Source organism: Corvus hawaiiensis, chromosome 1 (assembly GCF_020740725.1).
Source record: "Corvus hawaiiensis isolate bCorHaw1 chromosome 1, bCorHaw1.pri.cur, whole genome shotgun sequence".
NCBI classification, from domain to species: Eukaryota; Metazoa; Chordata; class Aves; order Passeriformes; family Corvidae; genus Corvus; species Corvus hawaiiensis.
The window spans coordinates 30239935-30262914 of NC_063213.1; the positions used below are offsets into that span (position 1 = coordinate 30239935).

At 39.4% G+C, this 22980-nt stretch overlaps 1 protein-coding gene across 1 annotated transcript in view; it reads right to left on the reverse strand.

Annotated features, from left to right (window-relative positions):
* Positions 1-281: 281 nt before the first annotated feature.
* The window catches only part of SUSD5 (sushi domain containing 5), a 41729-nt gene continuing 19030 nt past the window's right edge, over positions 282-22980 (reverse strand). Inside the window, exons 3-5 of the mRNA XM_048297945.1 lie at positions 20866-20984; positions 12414-12602; positions 282-3722 (exon numbers count right to left, since the gene is read on the reverse strand). Of these exons, the coding sequence (XP_048153902.1) occupies positions 2440-3722; positions 12414-12602; positions 20866-20984 (1591 nt within the window). The 3' untranslated portion in view covers positions 282-2439. The remainder of the gene's footprint in view (positions 3723-12413; positions 12603-20865; positions 20985-22980) is intronic.

Consider the following 22980-nt stretch of genomic DNA (forward strand, 5'->3'; position numbering starts at 1 on the left):
CATTAAAGAGCTGTTTGTCCCCATCTGTTTAATAGTTTTCCCAAATTCCTTGAATCATTATGGTAAAGTGAATACTGTGAATACAAACAGATGATGCTCCAAAGGAGGGTAGATGTTCTAAAGCAGAACTGGGCTGGCAGTCTAAGATAAACACTTTTTAGCTAATATTTTTAATATCAAAGTGTCTTCTACAAGAATTATGAAAGTAACAGACCTGTCTTTTCTCCATAAACTTGTGGGCAAACTGAATGATTTGCACAAGAACACACGCACACACTTCCTTTCCTGGTGTTTTTGTAACTTGAGTTTTATTTAAATACCTCTGAAGCATTATGTTAATGTACACTTTCTTCTGGTTCATGAATAACAAGTGTTTCTGAGTCTCAAATAAGATCCTTCTACAATTTGTGTTCGTAATTATATTTTGAGTCTCATTTTTACACGTTCAGTTCCTGGGCCAAATAGTTTTGACTTTTCTTTTTGAGTGATGCTACACAGAACTGTAACACCTACTTGCAACTTTCAGTTAAGCAGTATTTTTAATGGACGTTCCCATGTTTATTTTTCAGCATATTTCCATGGGATTACAGATGGTATGTTTAAGTTGGGTTAACAGCCTCCATAAAGTTGCTTAGTGTGAAATCCATTGTTGGTTTTTTTCTTTTTTAATTGCATTAAAAAAAATAGTTTACAACAGAAATTCTAGGTTATTTCATAGTGTAGAATGCATTAAAAGCATAAAGTCATGCGTATGTCAGAGTTGTATTTACAAATCTGTACAGTTTCTGTCCTTTTTTATTTACTGCGACTCTTGCCAGGCAACAAGATTCAACTCTTACCACTCTGAGGTCAAACTCTCCAAGATAACACATAGCCATTGTCTAAAAATGCTTTGTTTCGCTTACCAGCCCTGAGACTGACGGCTGCAAATAAGATGAGCCCAATTCTGCACTCCATTTCATAAAGCCTACCTTCCATGGAGTTACAGGTGATTACCACTGTGACTCAAGCCAGAGCATGACATGAACTCCACCCAGGCACCTTTTCTTACTCTTTGACTAAGGCTGAATGGCAGATGAATTTATTTCTGACCTGCAGATTATTCACAGTTGCCAGACTTCCTCTTGTTCATTCAGAAATGTAAGGAAGACCTCATACTAAACTCACACAAACTATGCTAAGGGATTCTAGAAAACATGTTCCCCTCTCTTCCTGTGTATTTTCAGAACTGTTGGAAATGGAACATGCTGTTGGAAAAGCCTCAGTGCTTTTACACCAACACCCAGTCTAGAAGTTGAGTGCATTTTATCAACCAGACGCAATTTCTTTCTTTCCCAGGTCTGCTTTATCTTTAAAACCACAATAAGCAGCATGCAAAGGGGCTGCCCATCTCCCACAGCCAGCATCCACCCCTCCAGCCAATGCAAGAGCAGAATGGTGAAAAATCAGTCCTTCCACAGAGTTCACATGGCAAAAGTATTACACATGGCTTCAGTTGCCAGAGGTACTACTGGCTGTGAACTAAAATTCAGTATCTTGGTCAGTTAACATTGTGTTCAGAAAGCAGCCGACTTTATATAGGGTTCCCCTGGAAAGTGCTTCATCAGTGTTTGGCTCTGTAAAACGAGGCTATTCATCATAACACATGGATTCAAAGGTGCTCTGACTCCTCTCCTGCTGATACTGAAGGAAGAATGGCACTTACAGTATTCTCTGAAGTCCAGGGAAACATCATAATTTCTACAGGAAGATTAGTTATAAGAATGACATTCACTAAGGCTAAAAGAACACCTTCCAGAAAAGTAGCATAATGATCCAACATTTGTGGCTTGTTAAATTCACAACGTTGAAGAAAATTACCTTAGTAATCATTGCAATACTATCCATTAAAGTCTGGTAGCAAATAGTTTTTCTTTTTAAGACACATCAGGTAATAATTTGTTATGATGGTTTATCCTGACCAGCTTGGGCAGGGTCTAAAAAAGGAACAAACACCAAATATGTGGTTGCTCCAAAAACATCCTTCTTCTATTCCTCCCTCCTTCTTTTCCTCTTCCACGGAGAACAGTCCAAAGAGGCCTGACCAGCCCTACCATTACATTATAACCAGGTAACACAGAAATTAATCAATTAATTTATTATTAATAGGAGCAAAATGTAAAAGCGGAACAAATTGAAGATGTACTACTGAGCACGCTGTGTCCTGCTGGTGTCTCCAAAAGACCCTTGTGATAAAAATGTACAGATTCTTTAGCTCTGAAAAGTCGAATATGCTAAACTGCAATTTCAAAAGGATGAAACCTTTTCTGTCTTCTATGTTCTTTTAGCATTCTTTTTTTCTTCTGCTTTCTGCACTGCTGGATTTTAGCATCCATGAGTCATGCGATCCTTCTAGCATCAATAGGTTTTTTCTTCTGATCTCTGCCGAAAGGCCTCTGGTTAGACTTTCTGCATTTCGATGTGCTGGTGGTGATAGTGGTGGTAACAGTGATGTCTGGGCTGACACCTTCCATTTAGTTTATAGACAGAATTTTTCTGCTGCCGTTTTTTGAAAAACCACACTGCCAGCACAGCTGCAACCAGTAACAAGCAGAGAAGAATCACTATCACTGCTATGATAGCTCCTTTACTGGACTTGGGACAATCCTCTCCCTCACATGGCTCAGAAGTGGGGATGGGCTTTTCTTCAAGGCCCTGGGTGAGATTTTCTTGCTCAGCTAATTCCTGGGATGCTGTGTCAGTAATGATGTCTGGAACTGGTGCAGTGGTTGCTACTTGTTCTGGGTAGGTGGTTGTGTCTCTTGGTTCTATGTATGGAGTGTGATCAGAGGGGCTGACTGTCACAGAGGTTTCTGACATGGATGTTTTTAAGCTGGTTATGTCAAATAGTGTCGTTGTACTGGGCTCCTGAGTCATGGTTTCCAGAGATGTAGCCGGATGTTCCCATGCGGCATCATCATAACCCCTGCTCACAGTAAAGCTCTCCAGACCACTCACTGATGTAAGTGGTACCAGTGTCTCTTTAGCCCCTTCATCATCTGTCCCTGTTGTTGCTGCCACAATCTGTGTTAGACCTTCCTCTGGAGCTGGGCTGCCATTTCCTGATTTTCTGACTTCCACATGATTTGGTTGGTCGGTTGTAAGAACAGTGTCATCTTCTGTTCCCATTGAACCATCAACTTTATCCCCCTCCTCTTCATCATCCTCTACCACCTCTTGTGTTACTGGATATCCATCTAACCATGACTCGTCGGTGATGGCAACTGCATCCATTGCTGTCTTTGTATCATTAGTTGTGAGAATAGGTCCAATGGGGAAATCCTCACTGTCATAAAACATTTTGGCACCACGTTCATCATAGGCTGTCTTCACTCCAATGTGGTTATCACCTTCAGAAAACTGTGCTTTAGTGGAATCATCTGTCTCTTTCTCTGATTTAGACTCACTGAAAGTTTCTGATGGAAACCAAAACAAGTTTTTTTGGCTTAAGAGTGACACAGGGGACTCAGTAGGTGCCCTGCTTCCTTTTTCAGAAATGTCTGTGTGTTGAGTAACCCCTTTGGTACTTCCAGTTCTTCCTTCCTCTGAACTTCTACTGAAGGAAAGCTGTAGTTGCTCCTGCTCGATTTCCTCTTTGCCATTGCTGTGGTCATTCTCGACAATAGGTATTGATCTGTCATCGGGAAAGTTATCTTCATAGTCAATGTGTGCCTCGGTTTCATCTAGAAACATCAAAAAAAAGCCTCATAAACCAACATTTAATTCTCTGGAAAAACACTGAGCTCATTTATTACAAGAAGCCAGGAAGAAAGGTACAATGAGAAGTGACTTTTAGGCAGTATTTTTCATTCTGTGTTATTGTTTATTTGAAAAGTGCATGGTCCTTGAGCTGTTACTCAGTTTCAAGTTTTTTTAAAAAATCACAATACGTGTCAATGCTAACTGCTAATGTCTTACCTTTCCAGATTTAAAAATGCATATAAATAACTCACTATCTGCAGTTAGGAGACTTCCTTCAATTGCTTATTGTTTTCTCAAAGCTTTTCTCTCCCTAGTATGACTCTTTGCCAGACTTTGGAAAAAACCTTCATCTTATTCAAGCAAGAAATGTGTGTGGAGAGAAACGTATAGCAAAAAATTTTATCAATTATTAATTGATAATAAAAAAAAACAAACCCAGACAAAACTAGAAGTGTTACAGCAACCCTTTTGAGCCAGATGATTTTAAAGAATTATATTCAGTACCTTATGCTCAAGATATCAAGGTACGTTCTTATCATTATACTGCTTTCCTTCAATCACCTTGGTGTTACAGTGATACAACAGCTGGGGCCAGAACAGTATTTCTTATTCCATAAGAGCTCTTCAGAGCTTACTGAGGCAGGCTCCACCACCAAGGCTGACACTGAGTTCTGCTTGTTTTCATCTGAAGAAAGCAAGATGCACCCTGCAAGGCTGGAAAACTCCATCTGCAACACTTTAACACCTAGTTAACGTGATAATACTGTCTGACGGTAATCAACTCTCAGGCTTCCAATTTTAAAGAATTAAACGTTGCCACGGAGAAAAGAGGAAAAAAAAACAACACAAAATCAAACTAGTAAAAAAGCTGAGTGCAACAGAGAGGCAGATTCATTGCAGAGCTTGAGTTTGATTTAGAAATACTCTAAAGACCCACCACTCATAGCAAAATAGACTTGACTCAAAGCATGAAGCTAAATGTTTGAATTTGAATGGAATAGTGCATTGTAATTTATATTTCTTCCACTATTCTAAAGCCTTAGCTCTATGAAAAATTTTCCAAACTAGACAGGGTGGTTGATTTTCAGCTCACACAAGTTTTACTCGATAGAAAGTTGATGTAATTTCTGAGATTTATACTGGCATTAGAAGTCATAAAAAGTAGTGCCTTGGGATATGGAAAATAAAACAAACTGAATCATGGTGAGAATTTTTTCTTTTTAAGAGGGTATTTATTCTTTCATGAAGACAGTGAAGCAATAGACCTGGCATGACACGGGAAACAAGAAATTAATAGGAGAACCTGTATTACAGATGAATGCATTCATAAGGCCTTATCTTTTTTTGCCTTTTTACACTCAACCAATTTTGAATTACATTTTCATCTGGGGCCCACCTCAATTTCCGCCTGAGTCACATTCTCCTTGGAGACTGGTTCCCAGACTTCTGGCAGAGCCATATTAGGTCTGCTCTTAAGAAAGATTAGAAATATTGTCAAACCAGTCTGACCAAAACCACTTAGCAGTGATAGAGCTCACACCAGCTCACTTTTTGCCAGAACAGCTTAAGCCAGGTGCCAAAACAGAATGAGCATTAGCAAGAGGTATTTTCCTTGGAATAGTGTCTGGGTCTACCAGAAACCAAAGCAGTTATGCTAAGGAAACCCAAAAGTGTGACATAGCCTGCAGAGAGTTAATACCTCTGTGAAAGCTATTGTGCTGGAGAGCTGGATGTTCTTAGCAGGTCCTCTCATCTCACAGGAAGTGCCAACAACAGACCTTCTCTCCCTCCTGGTCCCAGTGTCCTCATCTGCTTGTGTAATCCTCTAGATCCTCCCTATCCTCTCCAAAGCAGGAAAAACTTCTGTCTGGTGCAAGGATGATTTAACAGTCAGGGGCATACAACTCTTAGAGTGGAAAGCTTCCTGGTAGGACTCTCACTTTCCTCATTAATTCTGAAATCTTTTCCAATAATATTTCAGACTTCTGAAAATGAATGGAGGAAAACTCTGAATACCAAGGCACTTTAGAAACATATTCATGAAGTTCTGTATGGCACTATCCATCACAATGTAGCACTTCTACTAACCATCAAACACTAGTCTCACTTTGTCCCTTCTCTTGCTTTCACTTCAGAATTTTTCTACCTGACTGGTGCTCTCTTTGCATAGAAATGGTGCCTCAAACTATTTCATCCTCTTATCATCCAGACTCCTGCTAGAAGCTGATATCTGGCATGTTTGCTTCACCAAAATCCAGTGTGTCTGAGGACAGCCTATAGGTGTTTGTTGCATGGATATGAACTGGAACATCACAGTGTGAGAAGCCACCATTTACCAGCTGTTATGGTCATTGTTTTCTTTTTTGAGTTGAATCATCACACCAGTCTGTCTTCACATCTGTGTCTCTTGTAACCTCTGGTTTTGCCACTCCTTTACTTTTCACACTACAGTAATCCAGCTGAGGTTCAAACAGTAATTTTTATGTTATGGTGTTCTAGAGCAGACACACACATCCACGAACAAAAATTACATCCGTGTGCTTGCGTTGTTTCCTCCAGAGCTCTTTTTTAGTTAGCAGTATGAATGGGTAGCTAGTATTCATCTCATTGACCAGCACCTTATGTATGAGTGGATCATTGGAGAATGCTTAACAACTGTAGTAACATGCTTTTTATAGATTTTGAAGCTCTTTCCCTTTAGTGTTTCCCATGGCATGTTGTTTCAGCCCTCTAGGAGAAGGTCCTGTGGAGGCACATCAGGAAGAAGCATGTGCTTCTAAGAAAATACAAGTCCTCACTCTATCAGAACATATTAAAGGATTGTTGAACCATTGGTCAAGTCTCCATCAATCCTTGCTGTCTTTGGGCCTGATCCTGCCTGTAGAGAAATGAATTGGTGTTTTCTTAATGCAAAGCTGAGGGAAGAAAAAGCCCATTGTAGTCTAAAGAGATCCTGAGATTGGAGCTCATTATGCACTGCTCGTCACCACATAAGGGAGTCTTGTTCCCTCTCACAATCAGATTGTGGCCCAAGTTGTAAAGCTGCTCTAACATATTTTCATATTCAATCTCCTCTATTTGTAGAGTTTATAGCAAAGACTATCAACATAACTAATGTTAGCTTATGGGATGCCAGAATGAAAGCAACTATTGAGCTCTCTAACCATCAAACGAAATGCAGGCCCCCTTACTCTGAAGCTTTGATTTATATGATCCTGGATTGACTTATACAGTAATAATACTCTATTATTTCTTCTGGGCCTCTGACCTCCAAATGGGACTTGGAGTCAGTATTTAGTGACTCTGTGTTACCACAACAATCTTTTAAGTCCAACGTGAGCTTCCAGGAATAGGTTGCACAACTTCTGCACTTCTTTTTGCTCACCTCCTCCGCACTTTCCTGAACTCTCCAGTTCCCTGAATTTTAGTGTTGGTACTGAAGAGCAACAACCAAACTAGACTCAGCTCCACCTCTTATCCAAAAAGTTGTAACCATTATTTATACACATTTTTAAAACCACTAGCAAGAAAACCCCACCAACTTGATTTAAAAGTGATCGCATCTTCCTTTCTACCTAGGCAGGTCTGGTTTTAAGAAGAGCCAGCACAGAAATTCATTTATCCAAGACTAAAATCTTTCTATATTTGATCATTGCTACATCTTGACCATACCCTCATCTGGCAGACTCACGGATCAGTGAGTTTTAATTCACTGTCTGAGGGATTACTGAGTCTGAAATGAACACTTTACAACAAGAGATGCTGAAGTGACATACTACCAAAGATGTGAAGCTCAATTAAACGTAAAATCCTTTTAATTCATAATTAATCCTTTCCGGGAAGTGTCCAGTCTTATAGAGCTTTCATGTCCTTCAGTTTTTGATCCTAATGTGAAAAGAGTGACCAAACAAAGAGACAGGCAGAAACAAAGAGTCTGGTTTTCCACACTCTAGGATCAGTTTAATTTTTCTTCTAGATAGCATATTGGCATCCAAGCTCTATTTTGAGTGTTGCTATTTTGGACAACCATAAAGTGCACTGCATATTTTATGGGTGTATTTTTAGAGTACAGGAAATTGAAACTTGATTCTCTATAGACCATCATTATAAACATTTGTACTGCACAAAAACATCTTTATTCTAAGAATCTCAAAGTAGCTACAGCAAACATTAACAAGACAATATCTGTCTTTAAGGGTGGGAAGGAAAAGTGCATGTAGACCGATTAGCCTAAGATCAGTCAGATTTGTGAACTACAGTATCTCAAAGAATTATCTATTTGGTTTGGATCAGGCACACAAACTTTTCTCTAGTCAACCACAATATGCTTTACAGAAATTGTGTTGCCTTCAGTCTTTTGCAATAGCTACAAGAAAGAGGATAATTTTTATTCCAGCAGAAAGCCTGCTAATATAAATAAATAACCCATCAAATTTTTTTTAACTTATTCCATTTGGCAGAATCAGTTCATGCTAGATCTATACTTTACATTAATCTAATACAACCCCCCTGTGACAGGCCTGAAAAGGGAACCAAAGTTTATCATAACAATTGTTTTGACAGGCCATGGACATATTTGTAGCTGATTATATTTGTCTGTCACAACTCTTCCTTTGCACTCTCAGAATGAAAAAAAAAAAGCATTCTCAAATAAGATCAAAAGCCAGAGACATTTTGTTTGATTGCCCTCATTAAAAATAAAAAACCAAAAAGAAATTGTGCTAACTAGTCATGTTTATGGACCACATGAATGTGAATCAATATAATTCTTGAAAACTCAGAAAGCAATGTTTGAAGTAATGCAAATTGTTCAGCCAGGCAAAGAGACTAGTAGCTGCAGATTAAGTGGTCAAAATCAGGCAATTCCTCCTTAAACTGACATCAGAAGGATGATCCTTGAAAAGTTAGGCTACCTTGGAACACATTAGATGAGTATCCAAGTGTTGTCACTGGAGAGATTCCTTAGATGTGCAGAAGATACAGACTCTCCTGACACAGGCATATAGCTGGAAAACCCCAAAACAATCCAGGGAAGGATAGATACATGACATTCTTCTGAGCCAGTTTTAGGGCAGAGATGGAGCATGATTTCCCAGCCATCTCATCTGCCTTCTCTTTGAGGAAGCAAACCCTAGAGAATGTAGCCTAATACAGACCAACCCTGACCCCCGCCACTGAAGTGTTGGTATTAATGCTTCTGCTATTGAACTCATGGTTTATTTTGGGAAAAAAAACAAATGTCATTTAGCAATTGTCAGTTTAGTTTCTGTGCTTGCAGGACAGCCAAAGCATGGCACATATGCATCTGCTTTCAGACCTTACTACAATGTTCTTCAGGATATATTTTGTGAAGCAAATGCATTCGCTCCACAGAAATAGAAAATATAATAAATGGCAAAATCCATGTGTTTCCCTGTTCTCTCCTTAAGGTTGCTTTGTTGGGCTGAATATCCCTGTGTTTTCAGCTAGAACACAGCATCTTTTTATGGCAAAGTATTACAGGAAACAGAGTTACTTTTTCTCTTTAAAAGCATCTTAATTAAAAATTACTGTCTATTACCTGGTGTGCACAATGTACATTATAGCCATTTGTAACATACTGCTTTCCTAATTTCCATCCTACTTTATGGTATCCAGAATCCACTTAATATAATGCCAAAATTATTTTGTTCAGTTATGCCCAGAGCCAAGTTTTGCAGGTATTTTGCATTATATGTCTATTTGATTGTGTCTGTATCTTTTACATTTTAATTTGCTAATCTGCCAACTGTATGGCTGCACACTTATATCCCAGGTGCCAGAATGGACTGTATCTCTTCTTATTGGATCAAAACAGTGAGGAAAGATGATCACGAAGAGACTTCAAAGAACATTTAAGTGCTATATTTAGACACTGCTATGATGATAGTTCTGTGATTCCATATTTGCTCTGTGTGAGCAACTGGGAATGTAAAGCCAGTCTGACATTTTTACACAAACAAGAAAAACATACAATTACTGCTGTTTAGTCTGATATTCTGCCTGGACAGCTGAGTATTATAATGGGGTAGCTACCAAGTAGAACAATGGTACTCAAGGTGTAACACCCACAAATCCCAGCAAGCTTTATGAAATTGGATAAATGTCATCACTCTTCCACAGATGATGTGGAGTAAGCAGCAAAGAGCAGTATAGTGACTTTTCCCTAGTCTCAGAGAGTGCAAGATGTAGGAACCTTATATCTCCCAAAGCTCTGACCGGAGTTTTGTCCCTGTGGTCCCCTTGTGTTGGGGTAAGAGCATCAGGACCACTTCACATTTCCCAGTTGCTCACCCAGCACAGATGCAGAGCAAGGGCACTGTATCATCTTACCAGGCTCTAAACATAGCACATAAATATTCTCTGAAGTGGCTTCATGAACATTTCCATTAATGTCAGCCTGTTAGGACAGAAGTGGTCCAGTCTGCCAACAGGAATATAAATTCTCTATTAAGTCCCATCATCAACCTTCATAATAGGGAAGGTGCTCTTGTGCCTCAAAGCACTTAAAAATCAGTCTGTGTGCTGACTTCTGGAGTACTTAATAATTGTTATTCTCTCTCCTATGACCCCAAAATATCAGTCAGCTCTAAACTGGGTTCCTTTTAATTAAATTCCTTTTTTGTTGTTGTTCTTTTTCATTGGATTCTTACTTTGTTTAAAAATAATGAAACCTAGTATCACACATTTTAATCATCCTGTAAAGTAATCTTTCTTAAAGAATTATGATCAGGAGGATTAAATATATAATTATTACTTGAACAATTATTGTATTTTCTATCCCATGTCCTTAAAGCATTTGAAAAATATTAATCAGAGGAAGCCCCCCAGCATTTAAATAATTTAAAAAATCATAATCCACAATATCACATCTGCTCCCAAGTTTCAGTGTTGATGTTTGTGATTTTACAGCCACACTTTCCTATTTCTTTTAAAAATATTTTTCTCTCCCCTGCAGCTGTGTGAAAGGCTCAGGCAAAACAGGGGAAATAGACTATTTATCCAGAGAAAACAGTGAAACACACACAACTTAAATGGCCTGATTCTTTCCCTTCCTTGCCTTGGTGTAATACAGCTCTATGTCTACGTGTGATGAAGTTAGCATTTCCACCAACCCCAGTGAAGGAAAAAGAATTATCAATTTGGTGCAGATTATAGAAGATTCAGACCCACTGGGTTAGCTGAAGATGTACCTGCTTATTGTAGGGGTGTTGGACTAGATGACCTTTAAAGGTTCTTTCCAACCCAAACTCTTCTATGATTCTTTAGTCTATGATCAGATGTAGATACTCTTTTTTCTCCTTTTTCCCTCCACATTCCACCTTTATGCCCTGCATTGCTTTGCTTAATCATCTGAACTGCTGTTTGTAAAAACACTTTTAGAAGCTGAAAGAGTTCAGAAAACCCTGGTGCTTTCATTTTTTAGGTTTTTTGTATCTATACCAGTTGGATGGGTTTGAGAATCTGGTTCCCTGGTGCACAGACATGACCTATTTCTACTAAGAACAAGTTTGACCTTTTCTCATGATTATCCATTGCCTGATGGTATATTCATGAGTAAAAATAACTCCTTCCAAGCCTCTGGACATTAAGGAATACATAGGTTCTGAAATGGACATACTAACTCTAGCCCACATAGATAGCTCAGCTACCCAACAGCTGCCCATTCCTTTGCTTAAAATGTTTCTATTTTGCCACAAATATTACCTTAAAGATGTGATATCCCTCTCAAAAAGTACTAAGATTCTCTGATGACCATTCTTAAATACTGGAAAAAATGGTGGGTTTATGCATGGAGCAGGGTAACATGAGAAAGCAGAATTCAGGTTACATCCACACCTGAACTCATGTTACAGTTTAGCCTGTGTTTAAACAAGGGGAAAGTTAAAAGACTGCTGCAGAATTTAACTAACACATAAAGGTGGATTTTATTGAGGTTTAAATTAAGGAAATGTCATTTTACAATTTGCTTGGGGGTTTTGTGGTTTTGGGTTTTTTTTAGAAAAATCTTTTCTTGAGTCAAGCCATTTGGTAAGAAAATTCACTTTCATTTTTTTAATGGAGTAAATATCTGGGCAGCTACTCTTGTGTTTGTAGACAAAAGTCCTGGAGGCATGGTACAAGATAAAAACGGTTTGCCTTTTTATTGGGGCAAATTAAAAAATCATACACTTTTTGGGTCACAGTTTATTTGAGTGGCACAGACAGCTCTCTTAACTAACATAGGTCTTTAATGTTCCCAACCTGACAAAAGGAAGCAGCATTTATCATACGTGTAAGGGCAGAAGTGCAAGAATGTTAATGCTAAAGGAAAGGCCTAGTAAAAGCTCTGATCAGCCAAAGTGACTTCTTACAAAAAGCCGGGGGACAAAGTTAAGAGCTTAAAAGATTTTTTTATATTGAGTGGATTCTGCTACCTAGAGAGAAAATTTTTGTTCATATAAGCGTGAGAAAGTTGTCTTTTCCTGTGGTTTCTTGGAGATGTCTACCAATGGGATTGTAAAATTCCTGTTGGGCCAGCTAAGACATTCACCAAGACCTTTACTGGGACTGCAGGTGCCTGGGGCACACCCCTACAATCCTGGAACCATGTGAGTAGGTTGCTGGGAGACATTCCCTCCCAGAGGGATGCTCTGTGTGCTGGGTGAGCTCACCTTTGACACAGGCCTGGACCTGCCCGTACCACTCGCCGCAGCTGTCGCAGAGCAGCGTGAACGCCGTCTCCTTGCTGCCCATGACGTACCCCTGGGCACAGACGTACAGCAGCTCGTCTCCCATCTCAAAGCCAGTGTGGCCGTGCAGGATGGTGTGGGGGAAGGACGGCGGGTCCCCACAGGGCTTGTCTGAAAGGAGAAAAGAGATGATATTGTAAAGACTTCACAACAGTCTTTGAATGCAGTGCTAACAGCAGTGGTAAGAGTTTCCCTGAGGATAAACTTATACACGTCCACGGAAATTGTACATCTCATCTGTTTCGTGCCCTTATGTCCCTTCACAGTTATTTCCAGCTGTAATTGGGAAGGTATAAATTGGGCTATGACTGTGATGTGATAACCATGATGCTATTCATGTCTGACAGTCATGCATCTAGAAGGGCTTTGTTTCAAACAAGTCAGGATGCCAAATCACAGCTGTCTTCCCTGTCTGATTCTACAAAAGCTAACAAAGACTTGAGCAGGTTGGGACTGGAAAGCAACAGCTTGGGCACAGTCATTTTTCTTAACCACAGAAAGGCTGTGAAATTGTTTAGGACTGGCGCTTTGATCTCTTCTACACTGTAGGAAGCCAGCAGATGCTGAGCAATGGACCAGTCCACATTCACAGAAAGAAAAGGTCCATGTGAGCACCAGTCAGTTTTTAGACTATCTCTAATATTCTAGTCTTTGTCAACATCAGGTGTCTTCCCAGATATTCAAATCTCCCTTTTTAGGCTAGAGTCACCCTAAAATAAATAGTGACTTGTGCTCGTCAACTTAAGAACACCCAGGGGTAACAGCTCTGCTGCCTGTGAGAATCTGAAGAGCTAAATTTACCAGGGTATAAAACTCCACAAGATGTTTGATAGTATTTTTGCTGACAGCATTAAAAGCCAGGAAGAAAAATTCCTATGAACAAGAACAAAATGTTTTGCGTTTTTTGTTGTATTAAGGAAGTGCAGAGGGGAGGCAGGTTGACATCTGCCACCACCAGTGTAAACTGAATTTTAACTCTCTTTTTCAGGTTTGAATGATCTTGGCCATTGTTAACAAGGCAGACCAATATCTTCTAGAGAACTTTCAAGCATTGTGGATTCTCTCTTCTCAAAGGCCTTCCTCTCTGAAAAGAGCTCTTCAGAAGGGCTTTGCCACGTCCCTCTTTCCTCCATGTTTTTTTACAGTTTTTTTTGCAGTAGGTAACTCTTGGTTACAGAAAAACAAAACAAACAAAAAAAACTTTAATGCAAGAACATAGATTTTGCCAAGAAACCCAGTGGGCAAAGTCAGCAGTGTTGGTACAAATTATCACTTCTATATTCATTCTCAAATCTGGGAATTTTTTCCAGTGGTTCTAGGACCCTCATTGACTGTGTTAGAAAAAAACCAACTGCTCCTCTTGCCGAAGTAGTTGAAGATCCAATACCTGCTTTTGTCCAGATACAGAACAACCAAAATGAAAAGGCTCATGAGTTCTGGTAATTATACAGGATAAGGGAAACACAGGGCTAGGTCTGTGTTCTAGTATTGATCTCTCTTGTTGAAATAGTTTGCCTTGGTACAAAACCTGATTGCTTAGCTGGAAAAGCAAAGATTGTGTTCCTTGAAAAGACTTTTGTTTGGAAGCTGAAAAGACTCCAAGAGTAGGTTCCTAAACATGCAGAAGGAAAAACGTTTTCAAAGAACACTCTTGCTATTTTACTAGAGTGTACTTTTAGGGCATCATCACCACAAGATCTTGAAAGCAACAGTTTGATCGGCACCAGTTCATGCCTGGGGTTTTCAATGGGCAATAGGCTTGACAGAAAAGCTTTTTCAATCCCCCTTCTGAAAAAGCTCAGGCTTTCCTGCTTTTGCCCCAGGGACATTCTGCAAAATCCTTGTGAGTCCCAGGCTGCAGCTTTTCCCATCATCTACCCACTTCTGAGCCAGGCATAGGTAAATACATGCTTATTTAGAAATACGATGTATTTATTTTGCCAGTTGTTTACCTTGTAGTGAAATGAAAATCCTATGATAAACACTCACATTCTGTGAAAGTTCCTTTGGATCAGACTTCTGGAAATTGTCTGATAGACCTGACTACCACTTCTCAACAGGGTGTGCTGAAAAATATCTGCCACTAGTATAAGGGACATGCTACTGAAGTCAAACCTTTGAAGCCTGTTCTCTGTATGGTACGCACACACACACACACACACACACATATATATATATATATATATATACTGTCTAACACCTTCAGAAGTTAGTGGGAGTTATGCACACACACACTGACAGAAAAAAACAAGCTTTTGAGGCTACACAAAGCTCAGTTTATAGAGTCTTATGGAGGTTTGGTATCTGAGGAAGTGAGGAACATTTAGCAGCTAATGCCTTTCCTGTGAACTGGTTGGATGAATAGAGATTGATGTGGATGAAAGGTATAAAAAATTATTTTATCGCCTCATAGGAAGGCTACAGAGCTGTGCATTTCATGTACTTTATTTATGTAGCTACTTCCTTCCATGCAAATGGGAACTGTGTATCTGTTCTGAGGGAAGTATTGATCCCAGGCTGCATGGAACAATTATACATCAGAGAGTATTCTTATCTACAAAGCCTTGCTTCTTAATCCTGTTGCCAGAGTACACAGAAAAGCAACACATTAGTTAACTATGGCAAACATTCAAAAAGCACATTATAACCTTCCAGGAAAGAAGAAAGCTGAAGGGTTCTTTACAGTAAAATTTGACAACAGACATGGTAACAAAATTATGAGAGCCTAAAAGAGAGACCTGGCTGATGCATGAATAGAAAGAAAAGCAGAGATTTTAAAGATGTTCATGGACCAACACTGTATGGTGAACTTTTGACTATCTCACATGAGACTTTGTAAGGTCATGCCTTTGCTGCAGAGCACATTGAGTGACATTGATGGACAAGCATAAGTGAAAGTTGATACATTGCAAAGACAAACTCAAGTTCCTACATCCATTTTGCTGCTGTCCTCTCCTGCATAAAATGTACAGGAATTTTCCAGGTTACAGCATCTTATGGCTCCTTGTCCTTCTGCAGTCTCGGTTGCTATGACAATTCCTGCTCAGTCTTTTGCCAAACCTGTTCTTTCTGGCACACGTACAGAAGTGACACTGGCACAGCAACCATCAAACGGAGCCACTTCTGGGGACAGGCTTCAGGTTTTTGTCTGCAGCCTTTGTACCAGGAGCTGGAAGAGCATGGGCTTATTTGGAGCAACAGTCTGTGCTCAGTGCTGGCATTCAGGCCATTTTCTTGCTGGAAGAGAGGAGGCAGATCTGGGCCATGAAGCGTGACAGAGGGTGTGTTGGCAGCAGCTTGTCATGTAGAGGAACAGTAGTGCTCTTTGTTAAGGTGACCACAGGGGTTGCCTGCAGTAGTGGCGTTGGTAGATGAGGGCTGGGCTCCTCCATCCATCTGGAGCACTGATTTTTCCCTCATCTATCCTCCCACAAACCAGCATATTTTCTTAGTACTTGCTAAAAAATTAGCCCAGTTCATGCTTCTCAGTAAAAAAGCTGGGTCTGCTTGATAGCCAAGGGCCATCCAGCAGAGTATCAAGCAGGTCCCATGCTCTGCCTGCTTGTGTCCAGGATCACATCCTAAATCTGGAAACTTGGAATTGGCTTCTGGACATCTTGACCCTTCCAGAATTTTCTACACGTTGACACTAAGGTCAAACACATAACAGTGCTCCATACGTCAATAACTGACCTCCAGTAAGTGAGGGTGGATTGGGCTTCAGAGCAAGACAGCACAGCACAGATATAAGGAAATCAGTTAAAGTTCACAGGAGATCCTCATGTCAGCAGTAAGTTGGCACAGACTGTCTCCTGGAGTGAAAGTCACCACTACAGTCAAGAAAGAGCTCAACATACATGTGCAGAAATCAGAACAGAGTCAGCATCTGGTAAACCAATGAGAATAAGTGGCACAGCAAAAATACGGTGTATGTTAGGGATAGTGACAGCTCTGGTTACAGACCTCTTTGAGACTCAGTAATTATTTTTACATGGGACTAAAGAGGCCTCCTTTTAAATGAGTTAGCACATTCAGTCCTGATTGGCTTTTAGGAAAAATACCTCCTCCGAATAGCAACCACAGAACATGTGTGGAAAGGAGTTTGTGACAGGTGATTTCTGGCAAAGAGTTGGCACGTATGATTTTAAGAACACAGCAACTCTCCTCCCCAGTCTAGATTACAGCAGAAGCATCTTCTTTATTTGAACTACGAGCATCCCATTTGTCTGTAAAGATTTTTTTTTTTGAGAAGTCTTGATAAAATTCTGTCCACAGAAAGGATAGCCTAAGATCAATGCAAAAAAAATCAACATGAAAAAGATGCAGACTTCAGCTTCCACATCACCTGGCAGAACCACGAATTTATGGAAATTTGATTATCTGCAATTGCTGCTTTAACTGTGTACCATGCTCTGAAAGCTGACATGACACACCCGCTTTGACATAAAACATCTCCTGTTACAACTGTCTGATTCAGTGGAGTTTTTCCAGAGAGGCCACTGGAATTTTTAGGATGCCGTCTTGTCATTAAGAAATTAGAAAATGCAGCTCTTAATGGTCAGACCTGTGAATGAGATGAGTGAGGATGTTTATTTTTCTTCTTGATTGCAGAAACCCTAAAGTACATGGAATTTTTCTGTTTGGATAAAGGTACTGAGTACAAAGAACCAAAACTCAATCATAGCCAACGTAAATGTTGCTTGTAAGCTCCCAATGCTGGGATGCCAATGCCTCTTACATCCGATAGGGCTTGGTAGGACTTTATTCGTTTAAGTGACATCACCAGAGAAGTGGGAATTGACTGTCAGCTATATGCAAAGCTCTGAAAAAGAAAGCTGTAGCACTACCAAAAAACCCCCCAAAACTTATATCTACAGCAAAGCATGACAAGTACAAATAAATAGTTCAAATATTACGCAAGGCAAACTGCAGATTGATTGCTCTTGTAAAGCACACTTAATATATTTGCTGTAAAGAACACACTAATTTCTTTTTTTCTTACTGCTGAAAAAGGCTGACTGAGGTATGTACATAAGCCATCAAGCTTTGATGGATATCTGGAGCCAGCAGTCATGTTTAAAAAATTTTGATTTGCATTTATGCTGTACTCTACTACAAGTTGCTGCCTGTTTAGTTTTCCTGTGGTGGCAGTAAATCAAAGCCTTATGGAACAGATCTTATTTGTTGCCTGTAAATATCAGTGGGTCACTGAAAGAAAGAACCAGTAAAACTTGGGGGTTATCAACAAAGAGATCGTTCCTTTGCTGCAATAAAAAAATAAGAAAGAAAACCAAGAGGATTTTATATATATATATATGTATAGAATTGAGTGGTATGTGGCATTACAAAAAAATAAGGCAGGAAAAATTCCAGCTTTCTGGTTTTCTTGCTTTATCTACTTTACAATTTGAGGTATTTTCTTATGAACTTTGATAGAGATAGTAGCTCTGTGTGCCAGATCTAACTTATGTGTGATACTGCATTTTCAGAATTGGCAGAATCTAATATATATTTTAGGTATTTTTTGGTACTCAGGGCTAAGAGGGAAACTTTCTGATCTCAGCAGATCCTGAGCTGGTACAGAGTTCTCTTGCTGACTCTAATGGCTGCATAAAACATGTGTTTATGAGAAGCTGAGAAGACACATTCCTCTGTACTGTGAAAACTGCAGCTATACTCAGAGCATTCATAAAACGTTACAGCTACATCTTTCCTTGTTAAAGAGAACCCTTAGAATCAATTCCCTGTAAAAGATAACTCTTAGTCTCAATTACTGCTGTGATTCTTCCGTGTGTACAGAACAAAATCCATTTCAGAAACAAAGCAAAAACTCTCTCTTCAAGACTTCCATTTGTAAAGTCCTGATGCTGTAAGCACACCCAGAGCTCTTGCTAGCATCTGACTATTGCCCTGGTGTAGGGGCATGATGAGGTGTGTGCTTAAGGAATTTGACTCAACTCATTTGCATGGTAAATATTAACTGAGTAAATATTAGTTATAAATCAAGGGCTAAGAAGTTAATTTGTGATGGTTTGTACTAGAACTTTCATGGTGTTTTAAGATGCGTTCTGCACAGTCCTAAGAACTGAAAGTAGAGTTGCAAAGAGTTACTAATGTCAGCTTGGTTTCTGAAGCAGAGGTTGATGTGACTGTTCCCTCTGTTTTCAACCTACTAGTCTGTCTGAGACTTTGGCTCATCTCAGCCACGTCTGACAAATAAGTAAAGCTGCTCTCTGCTCATTATTGGTTGCACGGATATAAAAGAAATGAAAGGGCTGGAAGAAATTAATAGGGGGATATAGGTCTCCGTGTAAGAAACCTGGGATTTATCACTTTCAGCAGGGCAAAAACAACTTGCCTTTCTTACTTAACTCTAATGCATTACTGTATTATAATTGCAAATGTATAGATTAAAAGTGATGTCCACTTTTCTAAGACTAAAAAAATTATTCATGAGGCTTCAAGTAAGAAACAACTCATTAATCCAAACTTAGCCACATGTACATAAGATCAGAACAGATATGCTGTGTGTGAGGTTGTGGTGCAGGGTTTGCTCTTGCTGCTTCTTATTGGATATTTGCTAAAACTGGAAGTGGCATCCCTGAGGATGTTCTTTCATCAGTCAACAGCTCTGTGCTGGCTTGTGTGTTACTGTTGTAATGTTAAGGCTGTTTCCTTTCCGGACTTTGCTCTTTTCATACCAGCAACAAACCAGGCTCTGCCAGACATCTTCACTTGAGTCTTTCTGTTCAAACATTGGCTCTGCATCCCAAATGTTTTTGTATATTTAAAGAAGAGGGAAGCTTAGAGTCATCCAGAGATGTTTCTGCGTGTAAGGACTACGTTATGAGTGCATTGGGATGATCATCCTGTTCTGTCATCAGAAATTCCCCGCCTTCTACAAAATAAATCCTTCATGAATTGTTCCTTCTTTGCAAATAATCTGAAATTCCCCGAAGTTTTAACTATGCAGTTTCTGAGTCCTATGTAGTACTCCTTTCCAGCATAATCTTGTTTGGTTGCGTTCTTGTCTGCCCCTTTACCACGAGCAGTAATCAAATGCAAAAGGTAAATGCAGCTCCTTCTCTGAAATCCAGCATCCACGCGTAAGCTTGGATGGAGCAGGTGGGGACAGACAGGGGAGCACAAGGGCACAATGGAACAATAGTGGCCAGAGCAATGATTTCAGCATCCCACAGCTGTCCCACCCACTGCAAGGTTTTTCTCGAGGAGGGGGGGATGATGACAAAAGAGATTTGAAGGAAGACAATGAGAGAGTTTTGCAGATGTTTACAGGGATCTGCTTCTATGTGTGAGTAGCAGCATGGAAGAAAGCACAAAGGTGCTTGTGTCACCACATTAGCAACTGAGTGACAGAGCTGGCATTGCTCACAGCAGCACGGAGCCTGGAGCTGATATCACACGGGTTACTTGAGAGGATGGTCAAACTCTGCTAAAATCGGTATTTCTAAAAAGAATGATTTGGTACACATCAATATGCATCACCTCTGCCACATTTCACTTCAACCACATTTTCATCCACGCTGCTGACACTGACTGTTTATCAGAATGCCCCCCTGCATTGTGAACATACTGTTTCTCAGGAAATGCCATCTGCTTACCCTTGCTTTTCTTGGAAATCGGATGCAAAAACTCACTGTGGACATCAACAATCTGTTTTGGGGGGTTCCCAAATTCCTTTACACAATCCTGCCTATCAGTAACAATTCACTTTTTACCCTCAGAATTGATCTTTGCTTGTGGGTTCTGGAATTTAAATACGGAAAAATTAAAACACCAACCTACGCTGGAAACAGTTTGGTTTTCAGAATCATCTGGGATATATTAGAGGCCCTAGCAGCCTGGTCTACACTTGTTAGAAAAACACCCAAAGCAAAGCAAAGCAAAGCAAAGCAAAACTAAACTAAAATGGAGGTACTGAAGTTATTTGCATACAAATGTTGTATACGGATAGATACGCAACAGCGTGGTGCGTTGCAGCTGGAAGCCAGCTTGCTGAGTTATGTTCAGCTACAGTGCTGAGTAAGGGTCATGCTTCAGGCATTTCCATTAGATTGGTGCCAGATATATTCCTTTCCATAAATTATGCTTTGTGAGCACCAAAATGGGTTCTGCCAGATCAGTAGTGCTGTCTGAACTCACTAAACTGCAGCAAAGACAAAAGATAACACAATTTATTTACTGCAACCAGTGTCTTTGCAGCAGTTGGCTCTTGTAGTGGGCTATTACTACAAAGATTTATCCCTTAACACTCCCTCTTTCTCTCTCAGCAATAGAAAAATTGAAGGCAAAACTTTTAATGTTGCAAGACAGTGATGACTCTGCATTATTTCAAAAGTATATCAGTGCTGACCTTCATCCTTTACACAAAAAGCATCATATTGGTCATTCACAAAGGGATCGGTTTCAATTTTAACATCAATGGCTTTCACGCTCTGCTGTTTGCTGCCCGTCTTTCTGCATATAATTGTCCTAAAATAGAGAAGAAGAAGAAAAAAATAATCAGAAATCTTCTGGAGTTGTACAAGCAGGTGAAATTTGGAGATTTATTTATCAGGGTAGTCAGGCTTTAGCCTCAGCTTAACTGTTTCAGCGTTGGCACATAAAGTAATAGCGTGGGAAGATCTATGAAAAAAAGCCAAGGGAGAAATAGAAGTAATTGGAAAAATGTTTGCTGTAAATCAGTTCAAGGCATAGAGAGCAACAAAGGATGTTTATCTTACTATATTCTATAATACTTCTAAATATCAGGCCTATACCCAAAGTATTTAAGGCCATATTTTGCTCTCACATTTCAGCAATACATGTTCCCATTGATGGTACCTGGATGGAAATGAATAGGAAACTCAAGATTTGATCTGAAAGATTATAAATCTTAGCGTTTACATTAAAGAGCCAGTAAGGTTGCATATTTAACTGCTCAAAAGCTAACACAGACAAACTCAGAAAATTCATCTTGGGTTGTTGGAAGAAAAACAGCTTTTTTTTTTTAATAGCAGTTTCACACTTTTGAGTAAACTCCATTTCTCCTGGTTTGGTACTCATCAGTACCTAATCCATCCTGTCACCCCTGATAGGCTTGAAGAAAGGTATTAGATCTATATTGGGTTTTAAAACCCTGTAGGTGCTGATGATGAAGTAAGAGTTTATCAATTATGTCTTTTCTCAGCTGCACTGGCTGCTTAAAACTAGCAAATAGAAGAGAGTTTCTTGCAGAAAACACTGGTTTTACTGTTACATTGGAGGTTACAAAGGCTGGGAAAGTTGTTTCAGCCCAAATTTTTGCAGCTGGATATTAATGGTGTGGGTTTATATTTTCGTGGACAGAAAGCTTGTAGAAGCGTTGCACAGTCAGCTATTCTAGTGAAGGGAAGATAAAAATGCTTTCCACAGAGCAAATCCTTCCAGAGGAGGAAATTATCATTTTGTATTGTGCAATGGTTGAACTAATGTGCCATCAGCCCTTCCCTAAATCTGAGGAATAAAATAAGATAAAATAAAATACAATAATATAAAATAAATAAGATTAAATAAATAAAATGCCGTTCATTGAGGGTGGAAAAGATCTAGTGGAAACCCAGTATTTGATCATGCACTTAAAATACTATGTAACAATTGTTTTGTAGAAATAAGCTGAATTATGGTTGTACAGACTATTTTCATTCTGGCATGTGTTAGCTTTCGGGTAGCTAAATACACAACTTTAGTGTTCTTTTATTATAAACAAACAAAAGCAACATGAAACAAGCCGTATGGTGGTGGTCACACATGTGCACCAAAATGGCTCCTGCTACACTTCTCCTCTGGAAAACAACATGATGTCATTCCCTGCTAAAAGCCCCTTTATGATTTCAAACCAAATATGTTTCCTTCATAAAGAAAACTCCACTTGATTTTTTGAGGGACAAAAAATCCCTTCAAAAAAGTCCTTTTTTAAGGACAATATTGTCCACACAAGTTTTAAATTCAGTTCTCTCAGAGTTTAATGGACTTAAAATCTGAATCCTCTAAGTCAGTAATTAAGCACTTAGACAAAAGCCACTCGATCTGCCAAAATGAGTTCAGATGACTGGGAGGATCAGGATATCAATTAGAAAGTTTCTGTATGTATGTAATATTCCCATATTATTCCACTAGGTGTTAAAAGGTCTAAAAGAAGGAGACACTTATGCCTCCCTTCAAAAATTAACTCATCAACCTTAATCTTTCCAATAAATACTCACTTGCTTAGATCCCTGGATCAGTTATGTCTTGCAACACTGAGTGGACAGATAATGATATGACTGCAAAAAAATGTGCTTTTCATCTGTAATTGTGTATTTTAGGCTTGAGGCTCGCTCTCTCTCTCTCAAAAAAAAAAAAAAAAAAAGAAAAAAAAAGAAAAGAAAGCAACAAAGGGAAACAAATTAATTTTGAAGACTCTTACCATCATAAAATTCTGGTCTCTGAACATCAAGCCACACTCATT